This window comes from Notolepis coatsorum, assembly GCF_963971535.1.
Source record: "Notolepis coatsorum genome assembly, chromosome: 8".
Classification (NCBI taxonomy): Eukaryota; Metazoa; Chordata; class Actinopteri; order Aulopiformes; family Paralepididae; genus Notolepis; species Notolepis coatsorum.
The window spans coordinates 38812471-38833040 of NC_140172.1; the positions used below are offsets into that span (position 1 = coordinate 38812471).

Genomic DNA, 20570 nt, shown 5'->3' on the forward strand with positions numbered 1-20570 from the left:
CTTCTTCCCAGCTGGGGTCCAGTAACCTCAGAGGAGGGGGGTCTGGGGAGGTGGGGGTCAAGGGTGGGGGTCACAAGGACTGTGGGGAGGACAGCGTTATCCTCTCCCCAATCAATGTTAAGTGTTTGTCCATTAAAATAGAATTCAAACATATTAACTTAAGTATGTGTATTTATTTGTCACATTCCTGTGGTAACACAATGTGTGACCAATACTGTAGCACCTCTTTTGCAGTTGAAGATGTTAACCACCGGAATTAAGAATTACAATAAGGTACGTTATTTCCATGGCCCAGGCAAGTTCCATCAGGATTCATGAATATGAGCTATTCTCTCAAAGAGCCAGAAACCATAGAAGGACTCAAACTTGTGATCAACAGGTGTAAAGTCTGGAGCGAGCTGTTCCATGGACAATGAATTGGGAAAAACGTGAAAGGTGACAGAAAGCACCAAGGGGAATGCTACAGGAGTATACGGTTAGGTGTTCTAGTTCAGTACTGAGAACACTACTATTGAATATAAAGCTGTGTATAAAAACTAAAACAAACATTATGTGGGTCCACAAAATCAGTCTCCCATTCATTGTCAGTGGAGCAGCTCCAGACTTTATACCTGAAGACATCACATGGTTGAGTCTTTACTTCTCTGGTTACTTCTCACATTTGAGTTTTAGCACTCTAGTTTTTGGATTATGGAGAGAGTTGTTTGTTTTTACTAATATTTTCTGGACTGGATTATACAGTAGGAAGATTATAGCACAAACTCTTAAATTGGGCACAGTGCCTCTTTAATTCTTCTCACCTCTTGCACAAGATATTACTTTCAAATAATATTATTGGATGTTTGATGTAGTCTGTCTCCAAGTGGAAGCTTATTGTTGGCTAACTGGTGTTACTGTATGTACATATTCCATACTCAACATTATATGAAGCTCTCATACGGAGCCTGAGACCCACATGTAAAAAGTCACACCAGTCAAGAAGAGGCAAATCAAATCATCTTGTGCTTATATTTGGGAAAATAATCATATACATATACGCATTATAATACATTGAATCTTTTACAATAATTCCCAGCATCCATCAATGTGCAGCTTAAGCAGCAAACAGCAGTTTCAGATCTCTTGAAAAAGAGCTCAAAAAGACACAATATGCTGGTTAGAGACTCATTCACCCAATTCCCAATGTTACAGCATAGCCAGTGTTGGGCAGAATCCTCCAAAAGCTTTGTTGGGATTACTGACCTGTCCACAAAAATGTATCAGTTATTTATTTCTGATCAGTGATCAGTTTCTTATTCGATTTAGACTTAGACTTCCAGATACATAAATTGGCCTAAGGTGTTTTGTATCTATAGGACTAAATGTTGACCGCTTAGTCAATTTAGTTTGGTACTGTCTTCTTAGTAGTACAGTAGTACCAAAATAATCCTTTCTCACAACAGATCAATAATGCGGTGCGGCCCTTCAGAGAATACTTGAGTATTCAAAGCAATAAGCAGGCATTCTTTTAACAGTTTTTCAGATCTAATCAAGCTCCAAAAAGGTAGTAAACTGGTCCCATAATAGGCTGTTGTGGTAGAAGAGAAGTGAGTGGTCAGCTGCATAATATGGCTTTCAGTCTTTCTGCTCTTTAAAAAACAGTAGGCAATATCTCCAGAATGTAAATGTAATCCCTATAAATTAATCAGGTGTAGTTAGATTACACACTTTAAAAATGTCATTCTGGTAATATGGTCACATAATCCAAGGAGTAACTCTGTTATAGTTGATACCCAACACTGAGCATAGCACCTTGGGTAGAAATAAAGCATAAGGTACGGCTAGTGCAGATGGCCAGCAGCCCATGCAAAGCAGGGAGCAGCAACATGAAGATAGCCTGGCCACACAGGTAGCAGGACTGCGTTCATATGATGGAGGAGTTACATCACTGATACCAATCAAAGGAAAACAAGGCAAATAGCAGCGATGGCAGCAGCAGCAGCAGCAGCAGTAAAAGGAGTAACCTCCCATTAGTGAGTCAATAATTATTATCAAATGAACTAAAACAACTGCAGCATACAGGGGATTCCAGTGTAGAAGTGACTGCAGGATAAAAAAAATAAAGAAAGGTGCACCAATGAGAATTTTTGCTGACCAAGTATGTATGAGCTCATCATTTTGAGTACTCACTAATACCGCGCATACCGATATGAGTACTTTACTTGATATTGAATATTTCTGACAGCTACTTTACTCTGTAGAAAATTGTGGGGGAAAACATTCTTCGTAAAGAATGTCACATTTGTAGCTACAACCAGCAGCTCTATAGACCCGGTGAGTGAGGTTCCACCTGTGATTGTCCCCCAGTGTCCACCCATTGAAGATAAAAACTACAAGTATTACAGCCAACCCGTATTGTGTAGTTTCATGATCTTTGACAGAGGTATATATTATTTCATACCTTTACAACCAATAAAGGTAAATGTTTTAACACAATCTTAAATTGTGTTTCATATTTCCATGGTAACTAGAACAGATCCCATATTCGCCTCTTTACATTCTTGTTGGTTATCGTGGCATTCACCGCCATCTGTTTTCATTTTAGCCATCAATAAAATGTTAAAAACGTGAAAACTATGGCGTTTAAAAACAAAAAAGTCCGGTAATCATGAGTATACAGTATAATTCCAATAGTGTATTATGTCTGTTGTTTTGACCATTTTGGTTTTGTAATGTCGTCCTCTCAGCTCCGCAGCGTTCGCTCGAGACTGGTCTTCAAATGCAATTAACCCTTTCCTGGAAAGATGTAGTTTTGCATTAGGGTACACAGTCTTGTATCCATGACTTATTTCTAGTTTCTTCTCAAATGTAAAAACTCGGATCTCATTTAATTATGCTCAACTCTGCTCACGTCAAATGTCAGACCAATTGAACAAGTGGAACCATATAAACACGCTATCTTGAAAAATTGTGGCAAAAGACCATAGGCAAAAGATATTCTGGAACCAAGCGGGTCTTACAATTGTCAAGTGACTCCCCAGGTCTATAGCTTGTTCTGTAGGCTGGTATGTCCACACAGGGGTCTCCACCCTCTAGCAGCCATAGTTCTTGCCTTAGGAGGCCGACATTTGGCATGGAGGTTGTGTGTGTGTGTGTGTGTGTGTGTGTGTGTGTGTGTGTGTGTGTGTGTGTGTGTGTGTGTGTGTGTGTGTGTGTGTGTGTGTGTGTGTGTGTGTGTGTGTGTGTGTGTGTGTGTGTGTGTGTGTGTGTGTGTGTGTGTGTGTGTGTGCGTGTGCGTGTGCGTGTGCGTGTGCGTACGTACATGGTAACACTTGTTACGTTTTACCAGATGCCAACCTCCCCTTATATTTTCTAATCGAACTGATGGATCATCCTGCCATTATGATTAAATGTTGTTGTGCTCGTCGTAATCAGTTGTGGGTATGTAAGTATCTTGGCCTGCCAGGGTACTAGTATCTGTATCAGTGTGCCTGTACTCAGACAGAGGGACAGGGCAGTACGTGTTTAAAATGTGCCACTTCTACAATAGCTGTACCTGGTAGCTGGACTATTATCATCACTGTTACTTACTTCTCCTCCTGTGTCACCAGGACACTGCTGGTGAAACTACTGCTACAGCAGAGCAGAGCAGGACAGTGTGTTGCCCAGGAGTTCACAGTAGTGAACAGAGCAGCAGCAGATCTGTACATCTCAATAGTTTGGCACATGAACCATGACGACGTGTTGGTGAGCATAGCTGTGGTTTCTGTGATCATGGTGGTAGACAATAAGAAAATAGAGAATGGTACAACTTGAACTCGAGTCTAAACTCCCCTAGGCATGGGCTTCGACGAGACCCCTATGCTACCTCCTATAGTCTGAAGGGGTTTCACTATCTACTGTAACACTGTGTGAGTCGTTTGTACTTTGAGGTCCCAAGTATGTACTGTAGCTTGCAACACTGGAGCCTTCTGGGGTCCCATCCCGCAGCATTCTGGGGTTCTGTTCTGCAATCTGCAGTGTTCTAAGGTTCCATTCTGCAGTCTGGAGTGTTCTAAGGTTCCATGCTGCAGTCTGCAGCGTTCTGGGGTTCCTTCTGAGGTGTGTGTTTGGGGGGGGGGGCCCGGAGGAACGAGGTGAGTCATTCTGTCAGATGAGTGAACAGGTGTAATGAAGGACAACAGAAGAAGAAAGGAAACGCTACAGACACTGCATCAATTCTCTCCTGTTCTGATTGTCTCTCAGCAGGTCTCTCCCAGAATCCTGTGCAGGTCTTCGGATAGGACACGCCCCTGTTCTCCACGACTTACGTTCCTTACCATCCTGACACACATAAACACATGCGCAAATACACACACGCACACACGCACGCACACACACACACGCACACACACACACACAGACACACACACACAGACACACAATTGTGTATTCACACAAAAACTCCTCACAAGATTTGGTGATTATATCTTAAATTGATTATGATTTGTTTTTCTTTTTAATACACCTCATTCCTCACCACATCCCTGACGAGTCCTGATGCAGCAGCTGGATGACATCACCACTATTAAATATGATGTCATCAGTGCTGGCCATGCTGCTCTCCACCATAACCCTGTAGCGGCCAGCCACCTGGGATGGGAGACAGAGTCATCAAACTCACAAAACTCCAAAGTAGAATCCAAATCCAAAACAAAAAGCAATACGTTGCACATTATGGTGTGCTAGCTAGAGTATGCAGAAGAGAACAAAAGATAATAGACTGTCTCTTAAAGACCCACTCCCAATACTCTGTATTATGTATCATGTCTTAAGGGTGGAAAAACATGGTCACATACCAGGCCATCGCCGCAAGTTAAAAAGAATGGTCACTAAATGAATAGAGAGCTCTAACCAGAGGGCTGGGCTGGTCATCATCCTCTGAGTCTGATAGGTTGGAGAGGTCTGTAGCTCCGCCCCAATCCTCCAAGCCGTCACAGATAGCCACTGAGTGGGCAGGGACGGGCCAACCTGCAGGTGACAGACAGTCTGATACGATACAGCTGACCAATGACTATACACCAGGGGTCTCAAACTCAATTTACCTGGGGGCCGCTGGAGGTAGAGTCTGGGTGAGGCTGGGCCGCATCAAATATTCCACACAAAAAGGGTTTCAAGTATTTATTTTTATTTTTATGGAAATGTATGGTTGAAACATGCAAACGTTCAAACGCACAGACACTAATAATTTAGTGTTACAAAGACTTCATTTCCTGCATTCTGGTGCAGGAATTGTTTTATTTGTACCCTTTAAATGCCAGTGTTTGTGATGACATGACAAAAAAATATATATATATAAATCTTTTTTTTTGGGAAATCCTTTTTTTCTTTTTTTTTAATCATCTGGGGGCCGCAAAATATCATCCAGCGGCCCGCGGCCCGCGAGTTTGAGACCCCTGCTATACACCGTCCTCTAGCACTTTAGCTGATAATTATGATACACAAATCACAGGGTAATTACACAATAACTTATTGTGTAATAACATAGACGTAACCAGAAATGACCTGGTAAACCGATTGCTGGTAAGATCTGGTATTTGTAATTACCATAATTAGAAGTTGTAAACCTGTGTGTGTGTCTGTGTGTGTGTGTGTTACGACCCTGGCTCAAGGGACGCAACCTATGTGCAAAACCGACACCAAAACCCTGTGCTCTAACTCAAAATGCTACTATAGCAAGGAACTATTAATGTAACTATAAACTAATGTACTAAGGTAACGGACAAGGACTGGAAGAACCTGACAGCTCTTTCTCTAAGCACAGACAGTGCATGTGTGTTACTAGGTCTGCCTTTAAAGCTCCCAGCAGGTAACCAATCAGCACTAATTGGCTAATTGGCAGGCCTCACCTGCATGCCCGGTGACACAGGAGTGATCAGGCCTCTAGTACATAACACCTCCCCCACCAAACTGGTTGCCCAAGAGGCAACCACTACACAACAACCCATAAACAAAACAAAAAACAACTGTGACCCCTTAGTTGTCAGGGCCACTACCACAACAGCGATAACGGGTACCACAAACACCGGTACTATGATCGTGAGAGGGCGTCTGCTAGCACGTTGTCCCTCCCACGATGTGGCGAATATCCAAGTTATACGCCTGGAGGAACAAACTCCATCGCATCAAACGATGGTTCGAGTTCACCATGCTGCGAAGAAAAACCAAAGGGTTATGGTCTGTATACACAACAAGGGGTAAACTGGAGGATCCAACGTAAACATCAAAATGGTTCAAGGCAAGAACCGGGTCGGCCCCTGTCGAACACGACCACCCGTACCGATCTGTCAAAATTATACTGCAAACCAAACTCAACCTGAGAACTGCGTTTAACAGAACAGAACACAGCACAACAAAACCATAGATCACTGATACCACCACCATCCCACCTGGCACTGGCAGTTCAGGATACTGCAAACCGTGAACATCCAGAGTAGGATGTACCGCCTCAGGTACAGCCCCAGTGTACCGGGAACATGGCAGTACGACAGTCACAACAACGTCTGGAACACCATCTAAAATGGCGTCACCCAAAATAACATTGTCCTGATCAAAAACAAAATGGCTGCCACTCCACAGACCAGGTCGCAAAGGCGGCTCCTGCTCCACAGGACACAGGTAACTAGGTTGACCATCACACCTAGTGCATGGCAGAGAATCAGTGTGGACATGTGGATCAATGTCAGCATCATCAACTGACATATTGGGACCATCCCTGCCCACAAGTGAAACATTAGGGACAATAGAGCTACTGTGGGAAGGCTGGCAGCCTAAGTCAGGCTTAGTAGCCTCTCCAACTAGAACGGTGTCACATGAAACAACAGCACCTCTCATAGCATCCTTCCCACACTCATCCTCCAATTCGTTCGTGGCCTCAGCCACCGTACAGGCTGGGATGACCTTGAGACACTGCGCTGCCATATCATCTCCTGTCACATGCTTCTCCGGCACGCATGTCAACTCTGGTTTCACCACCGGGCCTAACACACAGCCACAATCAAGAGAATCATTATGCAGAGGTACATCCACCGTGTGCTTTCCAAAATTCTCAACAGGTACACATTTTAATTCAACAAAGAATGTGTCACTAAGGGTAATGTCCCAAGTCGAAGTATCAACAACATCACTTTTGTCCTTTGACATTTCTCGTGCCACAGCACACACAGGAAACACTCCTGGATGTTTCTGTGCCAGCTCATTAGAGACCTCAGAAACCACAGGAATGGGAGTTACAACCGGAGTAGCCAGCACTTTGTCACCAGCCAAATCATTCCCTAGAATGAAGGACACCCCCTTTATGGGAATGTGAGAACATACCCCCACAACAACATTGCCTGATACTAAGGGAGAATTGAGCGTGACCTCATGCAAAGGTGCATCCACAAATCCACCCCCAAAGCCCCGAACAACGACACCGGAATGCAAAGAAGAGTTTTCTGAAAACGGCAAAACCCCCTCCAGAATGAGGGACTGAAAAGCACCGGTATCTCTCCAAATTGTTATAGCCTGTTTTGACTCTAGTGCATTAGTCAGGGAAACAAATCCATTCATCATAAACCTTGAGGAACCCTCGAGCTCTTTGTCCACACGTTTGATACTTTCCCCATCCGCATCTAACGTTGGCATAGGCGTTCTGCATATGGTTTCTACCAGAGCCACGGTTCTGAAATTTTTCTGCTCAAGCACCGGGCACCCAGCCACGATATGACCAGGTTCTTTACAGTAGAAACAGATAATCCCTTCTGGGAATGCACCAGCAGAACCACCCCGCCTAGGAGGTGAAGTTAACTGACCAGCAGACACAGGTTTTGGGAAACGGCCCCCCTGAACAGGACGCCTATCCCCGGACTCAACACGGTAGTCCTCCAAAAACACGGACTTGTGTGTCAACACAAACTCATCAGCGAAGACAGCGGCGTCGCCTATCTTTGATACCTTACGCTCATTTAGATGTGTGGAAACGGTATCAGGAACACATCTTTTAAATTCCTCTAGGAGAATCAACTGCCTAAGCTGCTCTCTTGACTCTGCCTTCTGAGAAGTGCACCACCTGTCAAACAGGTTCTCCTTCTCCCTTCCAAATTCAACATAAGACTGCCCCTCTGACCTGCGATAACCTCTAAAACGCTGACGATAGGCCTCTGGGACCAACTCATAAGCCCTCAATATGGAAGCTTTTACAAGCTCATAATCAGCGCTTTGTTCAAGGGACAGAGCAGTATAGGCTTCTTGTGCCCTACCAACTAAAACACATTGCAGCAGCAGTGTCCAGGCGGTATCAGGCCACTTCAATGTGGTTGCCACCCATTCAAAAAGGGGAAAATATCTTTCCACGTCTTTCTCAAAAAATGGTGGCACCATCCTAATATTCCTGCCTACATCAAAACCGGAACGTGACTCTGGATGCAGAGCACCCGCCTGCAAGGCAGCATGCTTATATTCAAGCTCCTTCTGTGCACGCTCGTGCTCCAGCAACATTTGTTTCTCTTTAAACTCACGCTCCTCACGCTTAAACTCACGCTCCTCACGATCACGCTCATGCTCACGCTCCTCTTTCCTCTCTCTCTCCTTAAGCTCACGCTCCTCTTTACTCTCTCTCTCCTTAAGCTCACGCTCCTCTTTACTCTCTCTCTCCTTAAGCTCACGCTCCTCTCTAATGAGTAACACCCTTAAAGCACTCAAGGCAGATGGCTTCAAACGTTTCTCCCCTGCAGAAAGCTCTACCCTGTAGTGTACAGCAAGTTCTAGCAGTTGTTCTTTGGAAAACTTGTCTAACAAGTCATGAGACGGGCGATCAACAAAGTCCCTGATGGAAGCCATTGTCACTGAACCAGCCACCCCAAGCTACACACCCTACCTCACAGACACGAAGAACCACTAACGAACCACGAAGACCCCCCCAACGAACCACTGAAGAACCACGAAGAACCACTGAAGAACCATGAATAATGCTAAATGCCAATAATAACAACCAGAAGGGAACGCGGTGGAAATGTGAGCTCTACGGAGCGCACCTTTCTAGTTTGCACAAAAAAACTAAAAAAATAATAACAAAAAAAAACACACCCACCCTAAATAGACGTGTCATACACGCAGGGTGTTAGGTGCTACCAGGTATGCTCACCAAACACTCAAACAAACGAATAACTCCAACAAACAATTCCAAACAGGTGCGCCTTCTAACCTGATATGACTACATATGCTTCTACGTCTAAACTGCAGAAAAAACCGGCCCACCACATGTCTACCCTAAGAAACACTAAATCAAGCCCTACCACACTACCTGTGTTTTCTGGCCGCCCTAATCTACCTACCCTTAAACTAATGCCCTGTAGACCTAACCTTCTTCAACCACACCTGCTACCAGTCAAAGATCATATACCAATCATTTCATTGACCGCCCCAGGAGTATGTGGTGCACAGGACGCTAACCAACAACCAGAAAATAATGTCCCTATCTACATGTGGTGCCCACTAAACTATATATTTTAACAGCATAAGTAGTCACATCAAATTACAAACAAATACGGCATACTCACCTGTTTGATGAAATGGCTCAGCCCCCACGTTACACCATATGTAACGAACACCACCCAAACCATAATACCATGACACCCCGTGTAACACAAAAAAAAAAACACCAAACAAATTTCTAGGGGTAAATATCCCGGACGAGCCCCCAACTGTTACGACCCTGGCTCAAGGGACGCAACCTATGTGCAAAACCGACACCAAAACCCCGTGCTCTAACTCAAAATGCTACTATAGCAAGGAACTATTAATGTAACTATAAACTAATGTACTAAGGTAACCCAACGGACAAGGACTGGAAGAACCTGACAGCTCTTTCTCTAAGCACAGACAGTGCATGTGTGTTACTAGGTCTGCCTTTAAAGCTCCCAGTAGGTAACCAATCAGCACTAATTGGCTAATTGGCAGGCCTCACCTGCATGCCCGGTGACACAGGAGTGATCAGGCCTCTAGTACATAACAGTGTGTGTGTGTGTGTGTGTGTGTGTGTGTGTGTGTGTGTGTGTGTGTGTGTGTGTGTGTGTGTGTGTGTGTGTGTGTGTGTGTGTGTGTGTGTGTGTGTGTGTGTGTGTGTGTGTGTATGTTCGAGTGTGTTCAGCTCTGATTTGACACAGTTACTCACTGCGTCGAGGCGACTGGATGATGGGTTCTGAGAGGGCAGGGCTGGTGTGTGTTGACTCCTCCCCCTGGAGCCTGTGGGAGTGGCTTGTTGCTGTGGAGCTGTGAGGAACATTGAAACACGCTGAGCAGCCCCCCACCGATGCTCCGCCCCACGAAACACACACCCCCGACAAACTGAACCCCGTCACCATGGGAACAAGACCATGGGAATGACAACAAACGAACAAAAACAACAACAACAACAACAACAACAACAACAACAACAACAACAACAACAACAACAACAACAACAACAACAACAACAACAACAACATTCACGTTGTCACAAAACAAGCTCATACATCATCCGCATTCTGTAAATGACTTAAGCATTCCATTCAATATATTGCAGTGTCCTGTGAGTTATTAAACTCATAACTCCTCTACTCTTAAATTAATGCACTTTATCAATTGCTGCCATGAGAATGGCTTCATAAAGCAAGTAAAAGGTACATCATGGATCACTACAATATATTAAACATATTAGAGTGTAAGTAGTGTATTCTGTACATATACAGTAGCATTCATTCATCACAATCCCATACAAGTGAAAAACCTTCACTGACTGTATCTCAGTCTCTTATCATTGAAGAAGCACCATGAAACACCACAAGACCGTTCTAACTGTGAATATCTCACACCTGCAGTATTTCAGATATTACAAAGATTGTAACTTTATTCAGTGCGCCTAATTGTGGTTGTTTCTGTTCTAACAATATACAGTGCTTAAGAATTTATATAACACCCCACAACCTTTGACTTTGTGTCTATATGTTTGTGATATTTTATATTCTGTCTCTAGGTTTGCTGTGGTGTTCATGACACTCACAGTGTCATAGCCAGTCAGGAGTTTGAATCCTTCATCACACGCTAGCATGCTAACATCACTGATATGACACTGAAATACTTTTCTGCAAAATACTTTTCTACACACACAACATATGCACACGCACACACACACACACACACACACACACACACACACACATGCATGCACACACACACACACACACACACACACACACACACACACACACACACACACACACACACACACACACACTTCTAATGTACAGAAATACAATGTCATTCCTTTATACAGACAATATAAACATGATGTTTTGTTGTCATAGGAGGAGGAGGGAACACGTTTAGGTGACGTAAGCCTCGTACACACTTTTTCGTTTGGATACCGGTCCATACCGGTCTAAATATGAGTTTTAGCCCATGTACTCATCAGCACACATACTTACATTATCCCTGACCATTGTCCTGAGAAGATCGTTTACATTTTCCTTCTTTCTTTAAAAAAATGTATTTATCTATTTCTTTCTTCTTCTTTTTTTAAACATGAACATTATCTCCTGGTTACCTAACTTATCTCTGGGGGAATAAATCAAACACCTTAAAGGTGCTGTAAGTGGGATTTTATTTATTTATTTATGTTTAAATACATGTTAGAATAATAGCTCTCGATTCCTGACTGCCATCACTGGTATAGAGTGTTTGGTCAGTAACATGGGTCTCCCAGTCCCTCCGCTCGGCAGTAAACACAAAATAAATGTCCCGGTATCCCGTTCCCTGGTATCCAATCAGGGGAGAGAACTCCACACTGCAAAAATTGTCTGACAAAAATAAGAAATAAAAACTAGTTTTACTAGTAAAATTATCTGCCAGTGCAATAAGAAAATTTGGCTTGGTAAGATTTCTTGAAATAAGTAAAAAAAAATATATATATCTAGGGTCTCTCCTGATTGGTTAAAGTGGGAAGGGATACTCTCGGTCTCAGCCTACCTCGTCAACAATGTAGCTATGGCTACAATGGCAACATTATGGACATTCTGATGACAGCCTTCTATGGTTTTCATACCTTGTTTTGAAAACCGCTTTGCTAAAACTATTGTAAATGAAACCTGTCACAATCTCCAAGTGTGTACGAAGCCATAGGGTGAAATCAAGGGATCAGTTCATTCTCAATTAAGACATTTCAGGATAAAAGAAATCATAATAAACAAAAAGCAAATGGTTGAGAGTAAAATCTTGAATTGAGTTATTCAAATGGGTTTTGTTTCGATTTTCTTTCTTACTGAAATGAGTTAATTGAATGTGATTTGACCCCATTCCTGCATACTTTCGGAGGTCATAAAGTGACAGAAAGTCATAACGGAGGTCATGCAGAGACCATCACCTGTCAGAAAGAGGTGTGTCTGACAACGGAAGGGAATGAGCCTCGTCTGAGAGAAGGGGGAGGGAAGTAGGACACAGGAAGTTGAAACATGCAAATAACACAGATTGGACCCCAGCTCAAGGCTTCCACATGGAAGCTCAATCATCTACCTGTCTGGATCCCATCGCCCGGAAGGACGTTTTTAAATGTTTTAGGTCAAAATTATGACAGGTCCTGTCTTTTTGGCCCAGCAAGCAAGTGAAAACCGTCACTCCTGGTGATGGGAACTTCCCTTCATCAAGGGAGATATTTGGGCTTTTCATGTGTTGGGCAGAGCAACTTCGCCACACAAACAAAGGACCACAAGAACGGCACAGGATATACTAAACAAATGAGAGGATACTGGAGTAATATGTTCAGTACACTCTTAAAAAAAGATGTGCTGAAATAACACAAGAGGTGTTGTCGCTAAATAAACACATACAGGTTTGCGAAAAACAACAGGCTTCTTAAAAACAACACACCATGTGTTCATTATTGCAACACAATTCTAAGCCAGGTTGTGTAATTTCTGTGTAAAGTTTATTAATCAGGGACGACTAATCCTGTGTTATTTAAACACATCTATTTTCTTGAGTGTAAAATAAACATAGACACAATTAAGAGACACTAGAGACCGATAAAGACAATAATAGAGACTGATAAGGACAATAATAGAGACTGATAAGGACAATAATAGAGACTGATAAAGATAATAATAGAGACTGATAAGGACAACAATAGAGACGGATTAAGACAATAATAGAGAATGATAGAGACTGATCAAGACAATAATAAAAACCTTTGTGCAGTTTCCGCTGGTTGGTGAGAATCTTGCGTATCTCGGTCAGCCAAGAGACCTTCACTTCCAGTGTAGGTGCCTGGACACACACACACACACACACACACACACACACACACACACACACACACACACACACACACACACACACACACACACACACATGCACACACACACACACACACACACACACACACACACACACACACACACACATAAGCAAACATGCTTACACACACACACACACACACACACACACACATGCACACACACACACACACACACACACACACACACACACACACACACACATAAGCAAACATGCTTACACACACACACATAAGCACACTTGCTCGCACACACACACACACACACACACACACACATGCATACACGTGCACACACAGTGAGTGATTGTGTGTGAGTGATTGTGTGTGTGTGTGTCTGTGTGTGTGTGTGTGAGTGATTGTGTGTGTCTGTGTGTGTGTGTGTGTGTGTGTGTGCGTGCGTGTGTGCGTGCGTGCGTGCGTGCGTGCGTGCGTGCGTGCGTGCGTGCGTGCGTGCGTGTGTGTGTGTGTGTGTGTGTGTGTGTGTGTGTGCGTGCGTGCGTGCGTGCGTGTGTGCGTGCGTGACGTGTGTGTGTGTGTGTGTGTGTGTGTGTGTGTGTGTAAGAGGCAGAGGGAGGTCTCACCTGAACTATGTACACCTCTTCTCTGCCGCTGTACCAGATCTCAAACTTCTTCACATCGCCTTTCACATTCTCTGTGATCCCCACTGCACTCATCTAGAGAGAGAGAGAGAGAGAGAGAGAGAGAGAGAGAGAGAGAGAGAGAGAGAGAGAGAGAGAGAGAGAGAGAGAGAGAGAGAGAGAGAGAGAGAGAGAGAGAGAGAGAGAGAGAGAGAGAGAGAGAGAGAGAGAGAGAGAGAGAGAGAGAGAGAGAGAGAGAGAGAGAGAGAGAGAGAGGGGGGGGGGAGGGAAGCATGGGAGTCTTTGATGTTGCACTGCTTGCTTAAAGGTGTGTTACAGTATGTCATTCTGGGAGAGTCAGAGATGTGGGAAATGTATATTTTAACTGAATAAACTAATTGGAAATGGGATAATGGGGTCCATGGAACACTGTTTGAAGCTAGAAGACTACCTAAAAAGTGATATATATCCCTCCCTTAACGTTTGGTTCACAGTGCAGAACATTTTCTTTTGACTTATGATGACATAAGATATAATTATTCTAAGAATTACATGTATAGTACATAATGTTTTGTTAAAGGGGCAAGCCAACAATATGAGAAATGTGCTTGCTGTCTTCTCCAGAGTCAGACAAGACGATAGATGACAATTTAGGCTAGCCACAAATGAATGGAAGTGGATATGGACCGGCTAGCCTAGCTTTTGGCCAAAAAAACCCTTCCCCTGGAGTTTTAAGCTAGGCTAGTGGTCCGTATACGCTTCCATTCATTTGTGCTAAGCTAGGCTAGCCTGCCAGGGACAGCTTTCTACTGAACGCACAGAGAGGAAATCAGTATCCACCTCCTTGTCTGACTCTGGGCATTAAGCTAATTTCCCCTAACGTCGGCGTGTTCCTTTAACTAATCGCAGGCTTTACAAATGTAAACAAACCCATAGTGTGTATAGTGTACTTTTAAGTAGCGTGTGGGAGTGATGAGCGTTTAGAGTAGCTACTCGGAGGCAGTGTTTGAAGCTGTAGAACGGCGCGCGGTCGTGTGCGTCATCGTCCCGCCGCTTGCAGAAGAGCAGGGCGTGTTCGTAGAGGAAGAGGTGCCTCTGCATTGGTTTGAATCTGGCCATCTCCTTCATACGCACCGCCGCTCGCTTGTGGCTGATCCACACACTGAAGCCTCCCTGCATCACGACGCGGCCCAGCTGGCTCAGGTCACCCTGGGACACGGTGGAGGAGAGGGAGGGAGAGAGATTTTCTACACACACAGAAACACTCCCAGTAGCCACATTCGAATGTTGATTCAATATTTGAATGCCTAGGTTATGAACAAAGCTGTGAATTAGTCAGTACAGTCATGTGATTGGTCATTCTATCTGACATTCATAGATTTGTTTGTTTTCCAGTGATTATGATTGGCTACCTGGTAAGCGGTGATTTGACACCTAGCTCTCCAGTGATTATGATTGGCTACCTGGTAAGCGGTGATTTGACACCTAGCTCTCCAGTGATTATGATTGGCTACCTGGTAACCGGTGATTTGACACCTAGCTCTAGGGTGCCCACCTGTCCCGCGATCTGCCACAGGAGCTTCACCCATGGAGGAGAGGGGGACGTCACATATAGTTGTTCAGAGGAGCGCCTCTTCAGCAAGTCTGGCCCGACTATTATTGAGAACTGAATCAGAGGGTCGGTTTGTTATAATAACAGAATACACGGGGAGTATCGCCGGGACACTGTCCAGAGGGATGGGGGCAATAGAATCCGGAGGCTAATATCCCCAAAACCGGAGGTGAGTTTAATAAGATTAATAACTAAATGAGCTATATATAGCCTACCGTCTGTGTCGAATATGATATAAAGGCATTTAAATAATAAATACATTTCTTTAATTTTAATTAGCAATCAAAGAAATTAAAATAAAATACGTTTTTTTTTTTTTTTTTTCTATACTCCCCCCCCCCCCTACGTGTCCCGCATTGTCCCGCAAAAGCAGTGCTGCTGTCCTGCGACTGAACCATTTTGACCTGGTCACCCTACCTAGCTCTCCAGTGATTATGATTGGCTACCTGGTAACCGGTGATTTGACACCTAGCTCTCCAGTGATTATGATTGGCTACCTGGTAACCGGTGATTTGACACCTAGCTCTCCAGTGATTATGATTGGCTACCTGGTAACCGGTGATGGCGATCTGATGCATGGAGTCATTGACGGCCTTGAGCAGCTCCAGCATGGAGTCCAGCGCCTCCTGGAGTTCACAGCGGTACTGACCCTCCACACAGTGCTTCAACAGCTCCTACACAGACACAGGTATACAGATCAGGCTGTGACCGTTTGCCTTGTCTATCATGTTGTCGGTCTGTTTACATACGTCTTTCTAAATTGCCTGACTATTTGCTCTGTGTGTGCGGTTTGTTTTGCAATGTGCCATCCCTCCTCCCTTTACCCCGAACTCCATCCATCCTTTCATCCCTCTCTTCATCCCTCCCCTCCCTTTACCCCGAACTCCATCCATCCTTTCATCCCTCTCTTCATCCCTCCCTCCCTTTACCCTGAACTCCATCCATCCTTTCATCCCTCTCTTCATCCCTCCCTCCCTTTACCACTAACTCCATCCATCCTTTCATCCCTCTCTTCATCCCTCCCTCCCTTTACCCCTAACTCCATCCATCCTTTCATCCCTCTCTTCATCCCTCCCTCCCTTTACCACTAACTCCATCCATCCTTTCATCCCTCTCTTCATCCCTCCCTCCCTTTACCCCTAACTCCATCCATCCGTCCATCCCTCCCTCCAAGCATCCCTCCCTTTACCCCTAACTCCATCCATCCTTCTATCCCTCCCTCCCTTTACCCCTAACTCCATCCATCCTTCCATCCCTCCCTTTACCCCTAACTCCATCCATCCTTCCATCCATCTCTTCATCCCTCTCTCCCTTTACCCTTAACTCTGTCCATCCCTCCATCCTTCCATCCCTCCCTTTATCCCAAACTCCCTTCCTCCCCCCTCCCTCCTCCCTCCATCCCTCCACCCATCTATCTACAGCAGACGATTTGTTCAACAGCTCCCTATGAAGGCTTTAAGACATACGCATCTATCTGACTAGTTTGGGACTAAAAAAAGCAACTTTGGTCTCATTGATCTCCACCAGGAGCTCTTCGTTGTTAATAAAGAATCAATGCTATTCTCTACCGATTCATAATGGATGCACGGCTATTAGTGTCCTGACAAACAGAACCAGTCGGCATACTCAACTGACTCAACATATATTATGTCTTCATGTACATTAGCACATTTTAAGTGCTCACCATCTGTCAATCTTGTGCCACGTATACTGAAGTTCACGTTTCTTTATTAGTTGTCATACATAAAAGACTAAACTAAAAAAATGGCTGAAGACCAACCAGTCATGTGAACACATGTGACATACTGTTATGTATTTGTACACTTTTTTTACTGTTTTTATGTGTCCTGTTTTTATGTATTTGTACATTTCTTACTGTTTCTATGAGTCCTGTTTTTATGTTTGGGAACAACGGATGGAAATTAGACTCGTGCTAAATCCGGCAATTTTTACACTCCACAGTGTTCATTAATTTTGCATTGTCCCGTCCAAATAAACAAATTAAATAAAGAATACTTTTGTATTAAATGCTTCTTTCTGTACTGGTACTGAAGTTTAAATATGAATGAATATTTTATTTAAGTGTAATGCCACCTTGTGGCCCATTCCACATAGGATTATAGGACACCTTTACAAAACAGTAATAATAATAATCTATAATAAACCAGCTGTGCTGCTCAGACACCGACACATGATTTCAGCTGAACATAAATACAGTGGAAATAGAACACACTACACCTTCAGTCCCATATTTCTCTTAAGAATGCTCTTTTTCAAACAGCCAGTTACAGTAAATGTGTGTCTACTGTTACTGTGCAGCACCTTGAGAAGCAGCTGGTACTTGGTGAGGCGCTGGACTGGTTTCAGAAGGTAGGAGTCCAGACCCAGTTTGTGATCCAGCTTCTTCTGGCACTCCTAGAGAGAGAGAGAGAGAGAGAGAGAGAGAGAGAGAGAGAGAGAGAGAGAGAGGAGACGAGAGAGAGAGAGAGAGAGAGAGACAGAGAGAGAGAGAGAGAGAGAGAGAGAGAGAGAGAGAGAGAGAGAGAGAGAGAGAGAGAGAGAGAGAGGGGGGGGGGGAACAAGAGAGAGGGGAAGGGAACAAGAGAGAGAGGAAGGGAAGAATGAGAGAGAGAGAAGAGAGAGGAAGAGAGCTAGAGAGAGAGAGAAGAGAGAGAGAGAGAGAGAGAGAGAGAGGAGAGAGAGAGAGAGAGAGAGAGAGCAGAGAGAGAGGGCAGTTTATATGAATGGGCGAGAGTGTACTAAAATTTACCCCAAAATATTCTTAACACTGTTTTGTAAAAGTTGTATATGAATTAATGATTTACTATTATTATTATTATTATTATTATTATTATTATTTATTATTATTATTATTATTATATTATTATTATTATTATTATTATTATTATTATTATTATTATTATTATTATTATTATTATTATTATTATTATTATTATTATTATTATTATTATTATTATTATTATGATCTTGATTATAAAGAGGTATTGTAAAGATTGTCAGTGTATAAAGTCCTGGGAAAAAGCAAACTCTCCATTGTGTCTGTGCTGCATGTGTTACACACCATCTTACCTGGAAGAAGGGTGAGTCAGCACACTGTCTCCAGAGTAACTCAGAACGAGGCTTGTTCTGGCAGTAACGCTCATACACCTGGAACTTCTGCTTCTGTCAACACCAAACACACACACATAGACACACACACACAACGGCACAGACTAGATATGACACAACATTCAGCTGAACCTGGTCTGTTTAGCCCTTGTTCAAATCTCTCTCCCCTTCTTCCTCACCTTATCATCTCATCATCGGTTTATTCTCCCCCTCCTCCCTCCCCCCCACACAATACACACCCCATTAACCCCTCCTCACCCGCTGCAGGAAGCAGGCCCCCCACCCTCTCTGGGGTCTCCAGGCAACTCTGCAAATCTTGGAGGAATATCCTGGATGGAGGATCGAAACAGGGAATGAAATTGAAGTGAAGAGAGGCAGGAAAGAATAAGATGTGTGTGTGTGTGTGTGTGTGTGTGTGTGTGTGTGTGTGTGTGTGTGTGTGTGTGTGTGTGTGTGTGTGTGTGTGTGTGTGTGTGTGTGTGTGTGTGTGTGTGTGTGTGTGTGTGTGTGTGTGTGTGTGTGTGTGTGTGTGTGTGTGTGTGTGTGTGTGTGTGTGTGTGTGTGTGTGTGTGTTGTGTGTGTGTGCCCGCCGTTCCCCACCCAGTCCATGGCTGACAGATCCAGTGAGAGAACAAAAGACAGGTCCTGAGAGCAGCTGAAAGGAAGTATAGAAAGTCACGCCTCACTGCTGACATCGACACATATCACAACCTCTTGTTAACATTCTCCAAAACCATCACTAATGCCAAAGCTTCTTTCTTCCACCATAGGATCGAGGCCTCTGCCAAGAATCTTCGCAAACTGCAATGCTACCATGTCCTCCCTCCTCACTCCCCCCCCACCCCCCCCTCCCTCATCTTTCTCTGCCGAAGACTTTGCGATCTTCTTTGAGGAAAAAGTGGAGAACATCCGCAGCTCCTTCTCCCAACCCCCACCCATTCCAAATGCTGAATCGAGAACCTCATCCTTCACTCTGTCATCTTTCTCTCCCATTACAGAAGCAGAGACCCTGACACTGGTAACGTCAAACCGTCCGACTACTTGCCAGCTGGACCAGCTACCCTCCCCACTCCTCCAGACCATAGCACCAGACATCCTCCATTCCTAACTGCAACCATCAACTCCTCACTCAACTCGGGGGGTGTCCCCACCTCCCTAAAACAAGCCAGAGTCACGCCGCTCATAAAAAAACCAACCCTGAACCTACCGTCATAGGCAACTACCGTCCTGTCTCTCTTCTCTCCTTCCTTTCTAAAACACTTGAACGTGCTGTATCCAACCAACTTACTGCTTATCTCTTACAGAATGACCTCCTAGACCCTAATCAGTCAGGCTTCAGGGACTGGTCACTCCACAGAGACAGCCCTCATTGCGGTCACAGAGGCACTTCACTTAGCAAAAGCGAAAGGCCTCTCCTCTGTCCTGATTCTCCTAGATCTATCTGCAGCCTTCGACACAGGTCAACCACCAGATCCTCCTTGCGGCCCTCGGCAGGAATGGGAGTGGCTGGCTCTGCGCTGACATGGCTGTCATCATACCTCAATGACCGCTCCTACCAAGTGTCATGGAGAGGGACCCTGTCGGCCACCCGCCCCTGCGGACGGGGTGTCCCCCAGGGCTCGTTTTAGGACCCCTTCTCTTCTCCTCTACACTAAATCACTGGGTAACATTATCACGTCTCATGGCTGCTCCTACCATTGTTATGCCGACGATACTCAACTCTTCCTCTCCTTCCCTCCCTCAGATATCCACGTCTCTGAGCGGATCTCGGCCTGTCTGTCTGACATCTCAGCCTGGATGACGTCCAACCCACCTCAAACTGAACCTAAGCAAAACAGAATTGCTCCACCTGCCGGCCAAATCCTCCCCCCTAACCGACCTTTCAATCACAGTCGAGAATGCAGCTGTGACTGCGTCCCCGACC

The 20570-nt window shown here is 44.4% G+C and overlaps 1 protein-coding gene across 1 annotated transcript in view; it reads right to left on the bottom strand.

Annotated features, from left to right (window-relative positions):
• Nucleotides 1-4220: 4220 nt before the first annotated feature.
• LOC311233407 (proto-oncogene DBL-like) overlaps nt 4221-20570 on the bottom strand; it is a gene marked incomplete at both ends in the record, with an annotated part of 31649 nt that continues 15299 nt past the window's right edge. The window contains 13 exon segments of the mRNA XM_084320379.1: nt 4221-4302; nt 4499-4611; nt 4874-4989; nt 10172-10344; nt 12398-12443; nt 13218-13296; nt 13909-14001; nt 14899-15114; nt 16066-16191; nt 17840-17932; nt 18608-18700; nt 18905-18925; nt 18927-18975. Of these exon segments, the coding sequence (XP_084176505.1) occupies nt 4221-4302; nt 4499-4611; nt 4874-4989; nt 10172-10344; nt 12398-12443; nt 13218-13296; nt 13909-14001; nt 14899-15114; nt 16066-16191; nt 17840-17932; nt 18608-18700; nt 18905-18925; nt 18927-18975 (1300 nt within the window).